General features: G+C 61.3%; 1 protein-coding gene across 5 annotated transcripts in view; it reads left to right on the top strand.

Moving 5' to 3' along the window:
* PRDM16 (PR/SET domain 16) overlaps positions 1-15,791 on the top strand; it is a 316,465-nt gene that overhangs the window by 91,457 nt on the left and 209,217 nt on the right. For all 5 annotated transcript variants that reach the window (XM_058719369.1, XM_058719367.1, XM_058719368.1 and 2 more), the window contains exon 2: positions 11,494-11,843. In XM_058719369.1, the coding sequence (XP_058575352.1) occupies positions 11,494-11,843 (350 nt within the window). The remainder of the gene's footprint in view (positions 1-11,493; positions 11,844-15,791) is intronic.

Here is a 15,791-nt window from a genome sequence, read left to right as displayed (position 1 = left end):
TTGGGGGGGTCTTGTCGGCCGGGGACCCCCCCCCCACCGGCATATTAACAATGCAGACGTGAGGGTTCTGGGGGAACGCCCCTGCTCGGCCGCCAGCTCACACAGTGCTTAGCACGGGGGCCAGGGAGAGTCGGCTGTGATTTAGAAGAAAAACAGACAGATTTGAGCAATCCATGGTCTACCTCGCTGCCCCCAGGGCTCGGGGAAGTGGTATATTAACCAAGGAATAAAGGAGAGGAAGAAAAAAGGCCAAATCACATCTCCCTGAAACAAAGAGGCTTTTTACCAGGAACAAGCCTTGATAAAAATTACAGTGGCATCGCAAGCCATTCAGCGCCTGCCCGGGGCGGTGGAGGCAGTGAGGAAATAGGGGTATGGGGCTTGAAATAGGAACACTGCCGTCCCTGGAGCTTTGCACGGATAAATAATCGTCTTAGATTAATGCACTCGCTTTAAGCAGGGGCCAGGTGGTCCGGGCTGCTGGGCAGAGCCCCCCGCGGCCCTGTGTCAGCTCGGCCAGACAAGGGACTCGGGGGCTAGGGAGGAGCGTCCAGGGCCATGGGCTCCCGGGGCCCTGTCTCAGCAGGCAGCCCCTGGGCACCCAGGCCTGGCTGCGGCAGGAGCTGAGGAGGGCGGGGGGCCCCGGGGCAGGGGCAGGTGGTATGGGCTGTGAAGCAGGCCCAGGGCCCCGTCTGCTGCTGTGTGTGGTGGGGCGGGAGGGCAGGAGGAACCCCTCTGGCTCCCCCTCTGGATTCACAGGCCAGCCCCCCGGGAGGCACAGCTGACCCTGAGCAGTTTGGAGGCCGGTTCGTAGGATGTCCAGTCTCCCAGGCTCGGGGCTGTTGCTCAAGCTCCCCGCTCTGGCAAAGGGGCTCAGCTGGGCCCTGCATCCTCTAGAGCATCGGTTTCTTTATCTGCGAAATGGGCAGGCTGAACCGCTTCATGGAACCGTGGCAGAGGAAGGACAGAGGGCGTCTGGGAGGGACGACGGCGGTCCCCAGGCCACCCCCCCGGGAATGCTGTGACGGAGTACCGCAAACGGGGGGTGGCTGAAAACCACAGAAGTTGATTTGCTCGTGTTCTGGGGGCCTCCGGGATCACGTGGCCATGCCCCCCCGTGTGTCTCCCTGTGTCTCCTCTTCTGAGGACACCGGGCACGTTGGACAGGAACTCACCCCAACGCCCTCATCTTGACCTGCTGCAAAGACCCTGTCTCCAAATGAGGCGACGTTCACGGGACCGGGGTTGGGACAGAACATATCTGTTTGGGGGACACATTTCAACTCACATAGTCTTGGGAGCTGCCCCATGCTGGGGACATCCTGGGGACCGTCCGGGGTGGGCTGTGGCAGGTGGTGGGGACCATTCCCGAGCCGGAAGGCCTGGACCTGTGGCTGTGGGCGCCGGACAAGCCGCTGGGCTGTTCTGACCTCACCCCAAAGAGGAGGCAGCCCCGGGGCCTTCCCTGCCTCACCCAGCGCCGGAGGTGAAGGGAGAGCAGGCATGAAGGTCAAGAGGCCGCCATGCCTCGGGACTGGGGAGACGAGGGAGGAAGCCCCACCTTTGTGGGGAGGTTTCCCTGCAGGAGCAGCTCGGAGAGGGCGGAGAGCCCAGCACCGTCACCATCCCAGGCTCTCGCGGACCCTAATGACGATTCTGCGCCATCGGCCCTGCAGCTGGGGCGCGCTGCCCTCCGGTCCCTGTGGGCAAAGTCCCGGGTGTGGGTTTGAGAATATAAGCAACGATTGATTATTATTAATATTTGGCCTGTTTGCAGAAACGTCTTTTCTCGGTGCTATTAGTCTGCCACGGTAATATTAGCCGCACTACCGCTCTGGGCTGGTGGCTGCGTGGCGAGGGGAATGCCAATGAGCTGCGGGCCTGAGGCCGCCTGGTCGGGAGGTGGGTCCCCGGGCGGCGGCAGCTCCTGGCGGGGGCGGTCCTGGAGGTGAGCCCCCGCGTTTGCTGTGGTCCAGGAAAGTGCAAGAACCCTGGGGAGGCAGAACCCCCGACTCCCGCTTCCCTCTCTGGCAAACCGTTTTCAGGAGCAGGTCTGCAGTTCCAAGACCCCTTCCACCGATGAGGGGGCTTCTCCTCGAATGGCTGCACCCCACAGAAATCCTCCAAGAAACAGACACATCTCATTTCCCAGGGTGGGGGGGCTTCCGTAGACCCAGCCTGAGTGCGCGTCTCCTTCTCCCAGCGATGTGACAGCTCATGCGGACTTCCAGGCTCTGAGGCAGGGGGAGCTTTGGGGGGGTCTTGAGGGGCCCAGTGCGGAGTACTCCTCCCTGCTTGGTTGGAGAAGTCAGGGTCAGAAGATAAGAACTAAATTCCCACCTTATTTCTCCACAAAGACTCAGGTGTGCGGTACAGCTCAGTGAGAGGGCAGGGCAGGCTCGGGCTGAGCCCCAGAATCACAGAATGCTCACCTCACCCCTGGAATGCTGGGCCAGGCAGGTGGGTGGAGGGAGGGCAGTCCTGAAGGAGCAGTAGAGAAACTGGCCCCCTTCCCAAGGTGGGGGCTGGGTGGAGCAAACCCAGGTATTCGTCCCAGATTAACTAATCAGAGTCAAGAGGGAGAAGAGCCATGGAGTCATGTTAATGGGACTCATCCTCAGGGAAAGAGCAGTGACACTCCTGCCTTCTACCTTTACTGTTAAGAATTGCCCTCAAGATTGCCCTCACATCCATCCGTCCATCCATCCATCCATCCACCCATCCATCCACCATTCATCAATCCTTCCTTCCTTTTTCCTTCCATCCATCCACCCATCCATCCTTCTATCCATCCATCCATCCATCCATTCAACCATCCATCCATCCATCCATCCTTCCATCCATCTGTCCATCCTTCTATCCATCCATCCATCCACCCATCCATCCACCATTCATCTGTCCATCCTTCTATCCATCCATCCATCCATCCATCCATCCACCATTCATCTGTCCATCCTTCTATCCATCCATCCATCCATCCATCCACCATTCATCCATCCTTCCTTCCATCCATCCTTCCATCCATCCATCCATCCATCCATCCATCCATCCATCCATCTTTCTATCCTTCTATCCATCCATCCATCCTTCCATCCATCTGTCCATCCATCCATCCATCCATCCATTCAACCATCTATCCATCCATTCATCCATCCATCCATCCATCCATCCATCCATCCATTCAACCATCTATCCATCCATTCATCCATCCATCCATCCATCCATCCATCCATCCATCCATCCATCTGTCCATCCTTCTATCCATCCATCCATCCATCCATCCATCCATCCATCCATCCATCCTTCCATTCATCTACACATTGACTCATCACCTTTTCATCCATCCATCTGCCCAGTCATCTTTCTACCTACCTACCCATTCATTCATACATCCATCTATCCATCTTTTCATCCACTCACCCACCCACCCATTCCTCCACCATCAAGTTATTCATTCACTTCTTGTATGTCTTCCATGGGGCATGAGGGAGGCCATCACTAAATGTTGGGACACTTTTTTAGGTGTGTTCTCACTGTAGCTGGAAACTTGGGGTAGGTAGTGTGGCATCTGAGAGCTTTAGAATCAGGACTGGGCAACCCCCCGCTGGGCCCTGGCTGCCGCTGTGGCCATGAGCAAGTGGGTATTCCCTGAACTTCCCTGACTTGATATGCAAAGTGGGGGACGTCTCAATTCTGCCTCCCCTGAATCAAGGGCAGTGCTGGCTGCGTGCTCCCTGGCCCCATCAGCACCAAGCAGCCTGTGAAACCCTAAGGCCAAGCTGCCTTTGGTGCCCACAGGTGCCCACGGGTGCCCACAGCCTGCAGAACCAAGGAGAAGAAAATGCTGTGAGCAGGCCCGCCTGTAGTTCCCCAGTTGCTTCCAGAGCCCCTGCTGAGTGGTTCTAGAATTGAACGGTGTGCTTGTCCACGGTCTCAGGGCTGTGATGGGGACATTCTGCTTTCCACACTGCCAACCCTCACATTCTGTACATAAGCTGCCCCGAACTGAGCTGATACCTATAAATGCCGCTTCTGGGGAGGCCCGCTGAGGTGTCTCTCTCCCCAGGGCACAGAAAGCTGGCCTTGGCTTTGGGGGCGGTGCCCTGTGCTCCTCCAGGCCCTCCCTGGCAGACACCGTGGTCTGGGGCCGTTGCTAGTGGCTGCCGTGAAGGCGACTTCTGGCCCGGGGCCCACACCGACCCCGGGGAGGGACACACTTCCCAGAGGCCTGCAGTCCACCCGTGGGGGCCTCCACGTGCGACCCCGTGTAGACCACCCACCGCACCAGCCGTGCTCAGGAGAGAGGGGCACTTAGAGGTACGGTGGCAGTGCTGAACTCCGTCACCTGGCGGAGACCCCGTTGATGACAGCAGGCAGCTGGGGGCCCAGAGCTGTGGGCAGGACGAGGGGAGCCCTCAGCACCATCCTGGGAAGTCTCTCTTGCGCTCGGGCCCGGGGGACGCGGGCGGCTTCTTTGCCACCTCCTCTGTAAGTGCCTCCAGCAGAGGAGCACGGACACCATTTCCCTTCTCTCGGGACCCGATGGGGTGACCGGTAGCTCGAACAAGCGTGCCAGGTTTCGGGGCTTGTTGGAAGCGGGTCAGAGCTGAGTGGATCGGGGCCGTGTGGACAGGCGCTGGTCCGGATTTCCAGGGTGACCTTCTGGATGTTTTAAGGACACGCGGCTCCTTCCGTGTTAGACCCCGTCCGCCCGACGTGCGCTCCACCGTTTCAGCCCGTCTGGCGTGGGCTGGCCCCTCACTTGCGGGAGCCACGGCAGGGGTGCCCACGGACCCCCCTCGCCCACCCCGTGTCAGCCTGGGCGGGTCTGGAGGGGGGTCGGGGGACCGCTGGGGCTGTTGGCTTAGGGACTGCAATCTGAGAGAGGGGCAGGACACCCCCAAAGCATCCAGCAGCTGGGTTCACCTGGCCTGGCAGGGCCGCCCATCACCAGGAGCCTCCAGGGTTTGCCCAGGGGCATGGCTCTGTGTGGGCGCTCAGAGGGCCCGTCCCCTGCTGCTCAGCAGCTGGCCTTCTGGGCCGGTGCGGTCCTCCCTTGCAGGGTGCTCGGGGCAGCTGGTGGGCACGACTTCCTTCTCTGGGCGCAGTTCCCTGAGCACCTTGGCCTGACCCACAGCGGGATGCCATCCGTGTGGGCTTGCCTGCGGTGACATTTAGGTCCTGCCCTCGCTCCTGAGTCCACCTGGGGTTCCCCAGACCGGGGACAACCGTCAGATTGGCTTCCAGCTCAGTGCAGTTTACTGTGACTCTGATTCGTTTGACTCAAGAAGCGTCCTCGTGTCTGTTAAGTGGCTGTGCCAGCAGGGCACCAGGAGTGCCCACAAGAAACCGCGGCCTCTCTGACGGGGCGGCCATGGATCTCTGGGTTCGGAGGTGGAGTGCCCCCGGCCCAGAGCCGCTGCGGTGCCCCGCGGGGGCCAAGAGCGCTCACTGCACCTTGTCCGACTGGGGAGGATGTCTGTCACAATGTTCAGCCCCAGATGTGTCCCCAAGAGTTTTGGGGAGCCGGCCGGGCCCGGGCCTGGAGCATCGTTGTCACCTGCTCAGGGACAGGTGGGTCCGGAGGACAGGAGGGGCTGCTCAGGCCAGGCTGCTGGGGGTCCTTTGAGGACGAACGTGGGAGGTGGCTTTGAGCTTTGAGCTTTGAGGGCTGAGGCCAGCAACAGGGCCTCTTGGGGCTTGGTTCTGTGGGGTGACAGGGACGGTTTCCTCCGTGGGCTCTGTGGGCCCCACGAGGTGGCTGCAGCCGGCAGGCCGGACCGCGGGGCATCCAGGACGCAGGTGTGCCACCCCCCCCTCAGGGCCAGGCCGTGGTCAGCCTGTGTCTCCCCACTGGGCAGGGCTGTCCACCCCCAGGTCTGTGGGGCCGGGGTCCGCACACCGAGGTCCTGTCCTGAGCAGCTCAGCTCCTGGGGGCCGTGGCAACTCCTCCCCTCCTCTCCCCATGGTCCTTTCTCTCCCCCAGCTCCAGACGTTGGTGTCCCCTCGAGAGTCATCATCAGATCAGCTGAGGACACTTTGGTTTTGACCGCAGACCCCGAGGTGATCGGCCCTCGCTGGGCGGGGTCCACAGATCTAGCTGCCGGTTCCCTGAGGCTGGGCCCGCCCCAGACCGGTGGGGATGGTGTTTACAGATGTTTCCCCATCTGTAAAGCGGGCAGCTCAGCGGCGAGAAGGTGGTGCCCGTGAGGGGGCCGCGCCCCTCCTCCCACCGCGTATGGGGCCGACGAGGGTGGCCTTCGGGGCACTGACCTCTCCATTCCCTGCCTGTGTTCCTGCATCCGTGCTGCCGGGTGTGGGCCTTTCTCGGGACGGCCGCTGGCCTCCCCACTTCCCCGGGGCCCCTCCTGAGATGCAGCAGAATCTCGGGGTTCAAGGAGTCCAGCGGGGAGCTTCCCAGGAAAGCTTCAGACTTGGGGTGAATCCAATGACCGCCTCGAGGCCCCACGCACCACCCGGTCCGCCACCCCCTGGGGGCCTCCTGAAGGTGGGGTCCGTGTTCCCGACCCGAACTACAATGGCAACAGCACATGGGGTTTCTAAGAATTAGTATTTTCAGATCACCGTGGCATCTTGTGGTGACGCCCAGTCTCCTGACGAACGCATGATGTCGGGTCCGTCTTAACTTGGGGAAACGGGCTCACAGACGTCCCGTCGTGCCGCGGGCTCCCGCCGGACCTGCCCCTGAGAACTTGTCGGGGGCACCGGGGCGGGAGGGTGCCAGGCCCGAAGGAGAGAAGGGGCAGAGTTCAGGGGCTCGGTCACAGGGCCGGGCGCTGGGCGCCTCGCCGGCCTCCCCGTCCCAGCCCTGGCGGGCACCAACGTCAGCACCAAGTGTGACCCAGACGGCGTACCCGGGTCCCGGCGGATCGGCACAACCTTTTGTGCCGACGGGCAGGTGGGACGCGGCAGGAACTCGGGGGCGAGGTCCACACCTCCCGGCTCCCGCCTGCGTCACCGGGACCCTCCCTGGCGGTTTCGCTCACGGGCTGCCTGCCGGTCCGTCCATGTGTGCCCTCGTGAGAAAGGGGTCCCCTGGTGTTTCTCGAGTTTACTGGGGACACAGCTGTCACCCTCAGAGGCTGGTTTTGTTGTTTTAAAGCATCACCTACCTGCCCCCCCCTCCCCCCAGCACCCGGCGCCGAGGCATCTGTGACAGGAGAGAATAGTTAATGTGCTCTCGCGTAAACCGCCAGAGCCGAGGGAAGGACCCGGGATGTGCACGCAGGTGGGACACAGAACGGCCGTTTTCTGGAGGAAGGGCTCTTTTATCAGAGATTTTAATTGAAATAATGTGCGTTCACACACAGCTGTAAGAATAAACACACAGAGGGGCGCCTGGGGGCTCCGTCGGTTGAGCGTCCGGCTTCGGCTGAGGTCACGATCCCACGGTCCGTGAGTTCGAGCCCCATGTCAGGCTCTGCGCCGACAGCTCGGAGCCTGGAGCCTGCTTCGGATTCTGTGTCTCCCTCTCTCTCTGCCCCTCCCCTGCTCACGCTCTGTCTCTCTCTCTCAAAAATAAACATTAACAATTTTTTTAAAAAAGAGTAAACACACAGAAATGCCGGGTACCCTTTGCCCTGTGACCCCCAGGGGTACCTCTGTAGCACGACACCCACAGGGACGTGATGTAGGATGCGGACACAGCACACCTCCCCGGGCGCGGGGTCTGACCCGGGCCCCCCCCAGCGTTTAGCTCTAACCCCGGGGAGGTCCACAGACGCAGCACCACAGCCCGGATACAGGCCCACGGCCGCCCCAGCCCCTAAGGACGCCTTGCCTGGTCCTCTGCTGACCCTCGGCCGCCCTCTCCCCCCGTGAGTGCCCATTTTTAGCGGGCTCTGGGGCCACCCCCAGTGTGAAGTCCGCCCCTCTCCAGGAGCCCATCTTCCTCCTCCTCGACCCCACAGTTTCCAGGAGCAAAAGCATAAAAGTGTCAGAAGCAGCCCTCCTCCCTCGCTGGGCCTCCCTGCGCCGAAGGAGCCCGCGTGGCGGCGGGTTGGGCCTGCAGGGGTGCGGGGACGCGGGGAGGGAGCCCCAGGGAGGTGGTGTGAGCACGCGTCCCCATGGGCTGGCGCGGCCACCTCAGGTGTCCAGAGGCAGAAACCTCTGGGGCAAAGAAGCCGTGTTCCGGAGGGCAGTGAGCCCAAGGAGAGTCGTCCAAGGCGGCGGGGGAGAGCTGGTCCTGGATGGCGGGCGGGCAGGGTTCCCCATAGTCCCTCACGGGGCCCGCTGGCAGTGGGCAGTGTCATCGTTCCCAAGAGGACAACGACGTCGCAGGCCAGCATCAGGATGTCCTTCGGGACCACCGTGGGGGCCGCCCGAGTACCATGCCTCAGCCTTGAAGGACAGAGGGCAAGGTGGCCCCGGTACCTCGGTCCCCCAGCCACAGGCAGAGGCTCCCACCCGGGGCACGGAGGCTCCCACGGGGCAGGGGGGGACTGAGGACCTGGTGACTCCCAGCCGGTGTGGTCCAGACCCGGGGAGCGGCTAGGTTTCACTTCTCTGACCCGTTTGATGAGACCGAATGTCCGTCGTGCGTGCATAGAGCAGCGCGTGACTGGCCTCCAAATGGGGTTTCGGCATGAAGCTCACTCACCAAGAGCTCAGTGACCCGGCTGGGACCCTGGCCTGGTGCGGGTGCCCTGGGGCCGAGGCTCAGGATGACTCCGCTGGCTCGCTGGCTCCAGGCTCCTGCCCCTCCCCTCCCTTCCCCTCCCTTCCCCTCTCCTCCCCGCTTTTATTATTTGGGTAGGTCTCCCAAAAGAATTTTTAGGAGTGATGGACTCTGTCGTGAACCCTTAGCCTGAAATTACCGCAAAACCCAAATAAAGGACCTTGGCTCTCCCGACAAGTAAACAACACACATTGCACAGCCTATATTTCCAAAGTCATAAAAAGCTCATGCTCTTGGCTCTACATCCTGACTTTCGAGAGAGGGCTGGCTGGAATGTGCTGGCCGTCCTGCGGACCTAGGTGGCAGAGGCCGGGGGCAAAACGCCGCCCCGTCCCTGGAAATGCCCCCCGTGCCCAGGGCAGAGGGCTGAGGAAGGATGCTCTTTTGGTCCAGCCTCTCCTGGTGCTGGTTTGCTCGGGGACCCTGGGGAGCTGGGCAGTTGGTGCTGGTCCTCCCGGAAGGCTCTCTCTCTCTCTCAGCTTGCTGCTTTCTCCAGGGCCTGGGGCTGTTTGCTGCCCCTCATTTTCTCCGAATGTCTCCTGTGCGCTGATGAGGTCCCCTCACCCCACCTGTGAAAGGAGAGCTCTCTCTCTCTCTCTCTCTCTCTCCCCCAACAGCGGGGGCCGCGGCTTGGAGACCCGGCTTCTCCTGGCAGCTTCAGGCAATCACTTAACCCCTGTGCCCGCCGGGGGGTGGGAGGCCAGCCATGTGCTGCCTGCCTTTAATCAGCAGGAAACACCACCTTTCTCTCCTAAACTGTTTGCTCGGCCAGTAAATTAAACATGCCTTTAAAGCCCTGATTTTCCTCCAGTAGGTGAGGAGGTTTGGGAAGTAGAATTCAAACAGGAAAAAACAAAAAAAATAAAAAAATAAAAAACCAACGCCGAACGAGAGCCCTGAGCTAAATATGCACAGGATGGGGACCCCTCCCCACTTTCTGCGCTGGCAAAGCCGCGGCACCCCGAGGCTGGGGAAGCGCGCAGGGGTGCGGGGGGGGGGGGCTCCCAACCTGGTTTTGTTTGTGAGCCCCGTGCAGTTACCAGTCCCAGATAATGAGGCGGCTTGTTAATTACCCCCCCCTGTAATTTACCTTTCTGTGGGGCGCAGTCGCCGCGAAGGTTTGTGGGGGTGTTCTTTCAAACCTAACGACTTGGATCTTCCCGGTGGAGGGAGCGGGAGCTGCGGGTCTGTTGCTGCGTTTTTGAAAGGAGCCTACGAGTCAATCAGAACAACCATTGGCCACTTAAAACGGAATAATTACTTCTGTGAATGCTGCTAAATTAAATAAGTATTAGCCCCATGATTTTTTTTTTTTGTCTTTTCAAGACTTTGGTTTCTTGTGAAAGAAAACATTTTCTTACTTCTCGGGCGGATCTGTTTGCAACCAGCGTGAGGACCCTGAGGTCACCGTCCCCGTCCCTGTCCCCCCACCCCCACCCCTCAGGAAACTCTTGCTCCAGCAGCCACGGGGGGGGGGGGGGGGGGGCGGGGGCAGGGAGGGGCGTCGAGGCAGAAGCAGCCAGGTCAGAGGTCAGCGGCGCCCTCACCCCTCCAGCCCTCCTCTGGCTCCCCGTGCCGCGCGGCATGAGCACAAATCCCCCTCCTGAGTGTGAACGGTCCCTTTGGCACATTCACAGACGTGTGCGACCACCGCCTCCCTCTCGGTCCAGAACGTTTTCTTCCCCCAGAGGAGCCCCCGTGCCCATTATTCAGCCCCTCCTGGCCCCCAGCAGCCACTATTATGAGCTCTGTCTCTATGGATTTGCCTTTTCCGGATGTTTCTATAAGCAGATCGTGTGGGTCGCACCCTGTGTGCTCTGTGCCTGGCCCCTTTGGCCGAGCAGCACGTCTGCTGGGTGGGGGTCAGCCTTTGTTCCTCTTGTGTCTGAGTAATATTCCGCTGCGTGGATGGACAGTCCGTTTGTCTGTCTGAGGACGGACACGGGGCGTTTTGTGCCCTTGGGGACTCCGCATAAGCTGCTGTGGCCACCCAGCTGTCTGGGTCCCCCTTTCCCATTCTATGAGCAGAGCCGCTGTCCTGGCTGACCCCACTCCTCCCTTGGCCCGCTTCTCACTGTCTCTTCTGTGCTTCAGGCCTGCTGTCTGTCCAGGTGGCAAAATCTTGGCTCCAACCCTCTCTTAGGGTGGACCCCAAGAGAGGCCTGCACCAGACAGGCGGACCCCGTGACCTGCAGCCCCGAGACCTGCAGCAAACCTCTGTCTTAACTTGGCCCCAAGGTCACCGGGCTCTCAGGAACCCCATCCCCAGGGCCCCCGGCCCCACCAAGGTGCTGCCCAGGTGTCGGGGCAAATTTCATATAATCCAAATCCCAAGAACCCGAGACATGTCTCGGACCCCTAATTTCCAAGGCTACACGGCAACCAGAATGGTCTGGAAGGAATAGTTCACTCCTGGCCCTGGGTAGGGTGCCCCCTGTGACGGCTTTCCCCACCGCTCCCAAACTCGTGGAGCGTGGTCAGCTCCTTGCCTCGCTTTCCCAAAGCAGAAGGGGCAGACGCGTCCTCTGGTGGCAGCGTGGGGCCGCAGGGGAACGCACACCTCTGCTGTGCCGCGCGGTTCCGAACCCCGGTTCCCAAAGGAGCCCCGCAGAGCCGCATCCCCGGAGGGAGGGCCGCTTTGTGCCGGGCGGGGCAGAGCGGACGCGTCCTGGGCAGGGGGTGGCGGCGTCTCAGAGCCCTCGGCCCCCATCCTGTCCTGTGTCCCGGGGGCCCCCTGAGGGTCCCGCACGGGGGAGGGTGTGCCACACAGCCTGACACTGCATTGTCTCCTTCAGGTGACGGCGACATTGTAAATAACATGCACGAGCCTGACCCAGACCTGCTGGCTGGCGAGAGCGCAGAGTACGAGACCGAGGACAGCGTCGTGTCCCCCACCCCCATGGGGCCGCCGTCCCCCTTCCCCACCAGCGAGGACTTCACCCCCAAGGAGGGCTCGCCGTACGAGGCCCCCGTCTACATTCCTGAGGACATTCCCATCCCGCCAGACTTTGAGCTCCGAGAGTCCTCTATCCCAGGGGCCGGCCTGGGGGTCTGGGCCAAGAAGAGGATGGAAATCGGGGAGAGGTTTGGCCCGTACATGGTGGCACCGCGGGCCACGTTGAAGGAGGCCGACTTTGGATGGGAGGTGAGCATTCCCGTGTGAGCGTGATTGATCACGGCCATTTATCTTGTGTTCCATCTATTTATAAAGCCGGGCTGAGCAGCGCTGCCCGAGGCGGGAGGCTCGGCCGGAGAGAGCGCTCGAATGTCACATTTCCCAGGCTTATTTGGTCCTGCAGCTCGCATGACGCGAGTCCGCAAACATCAGCGGTCCTCGTGGGCGCCTGTCAGCCCCCGTGCCTGCTCTCTTCCCGGAAATGTGTCTTTAATGAGCTCATGTCTTAAAACACCCCCGTGCTCCCCGTCTGGACCTGAGGTGCTAAGGCCGTGGTCTCTGCAGAGCCGTGCAGATTAATGGAGTGTCCCAGAACAGGAGTCTCCACTCTGGGGAACGCTCCTGCAATGTGTGCCTGGTGGCCGTGCTGCCCCCAGAGGGCCCTGCACCTCACCCCAAGCCCCCGCCCGCCGTGGCCTGCTCAGCCGGGGCCCCCGCCTCTCGGGTAGCGTGGGGTGCGCGTCTCATCCGGCCAGGGAGGGGTGTGTGCGGATTCGCTCTCCCTCACAATCTGGGCCCGGCTTGGTGGTCCCGGAGCCCGCGTGCGGTCGGGAGAGGGGAGACCGTTAGGTGAGGGGTGCCGATGACCCCCAGAACATCCCTCCCCCTGCAAGTATCTTAGGCCAGGAGGGACGCCAGGCCCCAGCTTGGGGGTCTCTCAAGATGGGCTTCATGGGGACCACGAGCCCCACAAAAGCGTTCTCTGCACCGGCCCCAGCCGATCTGCTTCACGACAGCCGACGCGCGGTGGTATTTTCCGCAGAGACCCTGCCTGGGTGGAAAATGCAGATGTAAACCCAGACCCTTCCACGGTGTTTGCTGGAGGTCAGCTCTTGGAAGGGGTGAACAGTCCAGGGAGGGAAGAGAGGCCTGCCTGGGGGAGACCAGGGGAGCGAGGGCCAGGGGAGGCAGTGCTCCCCACCTCTCAGGGCCTCTGGGAAAAGTCCCCAGCTCAGGCTCGTGTCTGCTTTCGCTCCGGAGGCTTTATGGTTTCTAAACATTGCCCCCCTGTGCCTACATTTCTCCCGGAGACCTGGGATGCCCAGGTGTGTGCCCTGCTCCCCAGCCCTCAAGACCAGGCGCCCTGTGCTGAGGACCTTCCGCAGCATCTCCAGGACGCCGGGTGTGCTGATGCCCGTGGTGGTACCGGGGGAGGAGGGTCTCCGGCAGAAGTGGGGTCTCCACTCCCTTTCTGCACACTAGCAGCCCGACCACCCAGCAGGAGGCACATGGGGTGTGGACGCCGGGCACATGGAGCACCGGCTGAGAGCCCCAAGCTCTGTGCGGGGCTTTGAGGGTTCAGGCGAGCAGCGGGCTGATCAGAGGGATGAAGGAATGGAGGAGGCCGAACCCCCGGAGTGGGAGCCTGTCCGTCCCCTGGTGACGGGTGTGTGCTCCTCAAGGTCGGGGTCACCTTCAGAGCAGACCAGGGCCTGGGAGCAGGGTGGGGCCGGTAGCGAAGGGGTTTGAAATCAGAGTCGTTCTGTGGGCACGTTGCTCTGGGGTGGCCCCTCGGGGGGCCAAGGAGAGCCTTTTCCCAGCAACGTGACAGGTAAGTGGCTTTGGCTGCAGGGTGGCCTTTTGCAGACCCTGCCTGTCCTGTCCTTCCCACCTGGCCTCCCCAGAGAGGAATTTAAGGCTGTTTTTCTGACACACTCAGAAGGATCTGGACTGTTGAATGAGCAGGTTACTTTGAGAGGGCAGAGGTTCACGCGACAGGTAGGGCTTTGGACGACCTTGAGGCAACCTTGCTCTTGTCTGTGCTGATGCACGTTTCTGTTTGCTCTTTCCCTAAAGAAACGGCCCCTATCGCTTCTGCTCGCTCGGTGCCAGGCCTGGTACCTGCTGTCACTGTGATCTGCCCGGCGCCTGTTGACTTTTCGATAGTGCTTATTCTCCGCGTACGTGAGGGAACGTTCTCCCTCCCCGGCGCGCCTCCCGTTTTCGCAGCGGGCTTTGTTCCGTGCTCGTGACCTGACAGCTGCCTTTCATGCCAGCACTTAGGACTGTGTGCACAGCCCAATGTCCTCAAACAGCTTTCCAGACGCACCCCGGCATTATCTCGGCCGACCTCGTTTTCCCTGTGAGCTCGGGTGCTGCTTACCTGCCTCTGGGATCTGTCTTGGGGCTGGTGGCCTTCCGTCACACGGGGTCCCAGCCGTGTTTGTGTTGTGCCTTGCGACTAAGGACCGATGGCCGACTTGGACGGGCAGCTTCCGTCTCCCCCAAGGAGAGAGAGGAGGAGGCAGGCACCCTGAAAGCTCGGGGAAAACCCACTTTTCCCTGAAATACGTAAGGTCTGGGTGGCTTCTTTCTAGCTCCACGGACCTCCGTTTGGGGCTTTGGGACTGGAAAATTGATGTAACTAAGCCGCCCTTGCTGGATTCCCCACTGTCACCTGCAAACAGATTATTGCCCTTTTGCGTGACCCTGTACCCTCCTCTGGCAGGCCGGCCGGCCCACGTGCCCCATCTCAGTTAGGCCCCGTCCTTGCCTGGGCAAACAGGGCCCCAGCCCGGGTCCTTCTGTGGCTCTGGACAGGAGAGGGGCCGCCGGGGAGCTCCGAGCCATGAATGCTAAAAGGCACTCTGACCTCGAAGACGCCCTCCGCGGGCCTTCTGGTCACAGCCAGGACGGTCCCAGGCCCGTCCCAGCGACAACACCCCAGTGCGCGCATCATCCTGCGGCGGCCCGAGTTTTAGACGCATAACTGTTGGCTCTCGCGCCGGTATTTAAGTGTTACGGATCAGGGTGTTTGATTTCGCTGCAATTTACATAGGACTCGTTTCCTGAGGAGAACCAGTGATGACGGGTTAGCTAAGATGACAGAGGAGATCCAGGGAAGACGGGGCACGGTCTGCGCCCCAGGGCAGGCGGGAGGGAGAAGCCAGAGGGACCCCGGACACTGGCCAGGCATCCGCTGGAGGACTGGTTTGAAATCAAGGTCAAATAGGATATTCGTACCGTCATTTTGGGGCACCATGGCAACAATGTTCTTTCTACTCTGAGAACAACATTCTTCTTCCGGACCATTCCTTGGAAATCAGACCAAACGGTCCTGTTTTCTTTTCTCTTTTCCTGATGGACGCGGTGCCTGGCCACCGCGTGGTTTCTGGTGATGTGACCCTTCTGGCAAGAGCGCGTCTCCTGCCCACTGGGGCGCCATGGGTGACCTACGACCTTCAGGCTCCAGGTCACGGGGGCAGTAACGGGCATGCGTGTGGAGGTCCCTCCGACTGTCCCCTGTATCTCCCGTCCCACGCGCTCATCGGACAGTCAGTGACCCTGGACCTCCCTCCTCCTTGGTGGTTTGGGACACGGCAGGGAGTGACCCCCACGTCAGGAGTGTCCCCTGCACCCCAGCCCTGTGTCCAGATGGGAGTGTGGGGTGCGTGGCAACGACCCCCAGGATCCATCTCAGAGGGCGGTGGTCTGTCCCCCTGCCTGGGAAGGTGCCCAAACCCCCCGCCCCCTCCGCCCAGACGCAGCCTGCTGGCTAATGCAGCCACCACTCAGTCTGCCCAGAATAAATCACCCCGTGATTGCATTTGATTGCCCTGGGGTCTGAAAAAACAATGATTTTGATCATTTGTTGAGTAAATCATGACATTTATCATCGTGGGGCTTATTTTGCTAATTAAGAGCTGGCTGCGAGTGACAGCCGGAGGCAGTGGGCTCCTGGGGGTGCCACCTGCCCCCGGGCAGGGCCTGTGGCCGGTGGGGGGGGGGCACCGTGCCGGCCCCTGGGGGGGTAGGGACAGTCTTCACCCCGACACTGCCTGAGTTTGGCTCGTCTCCTCCTTGAGAGCTTGTCGTCTCCCCTGGAAAGCCAGCTGAGGGCAGCGTCCCCAGTGCCCGGAGCGTTGCCTGGCCCGTAACGGGCACTTTAACATCAGCTGTTGAATAAGTGTGCCTGCC

Source organism: Neofelis nebulosa, chromosome 2, assembly GCF_028018385.1.
Source record: "Neofelis nebulosa isolate mNeoNeb1 chromosome 2, mNeoNeb1.pri, whole genome shotgun sequence".
In the NCBI taxonomy this organism is placed as follows: domain Eukaryota; kingdom Metazoa; phylum Chordata; class Mammalia; order Carnivora; family Felidae; genus Neofelis; species Neofelis nebulosa.
This window is presented reverse-complemented; position numbering and strand designations above follow the sequence as displayed.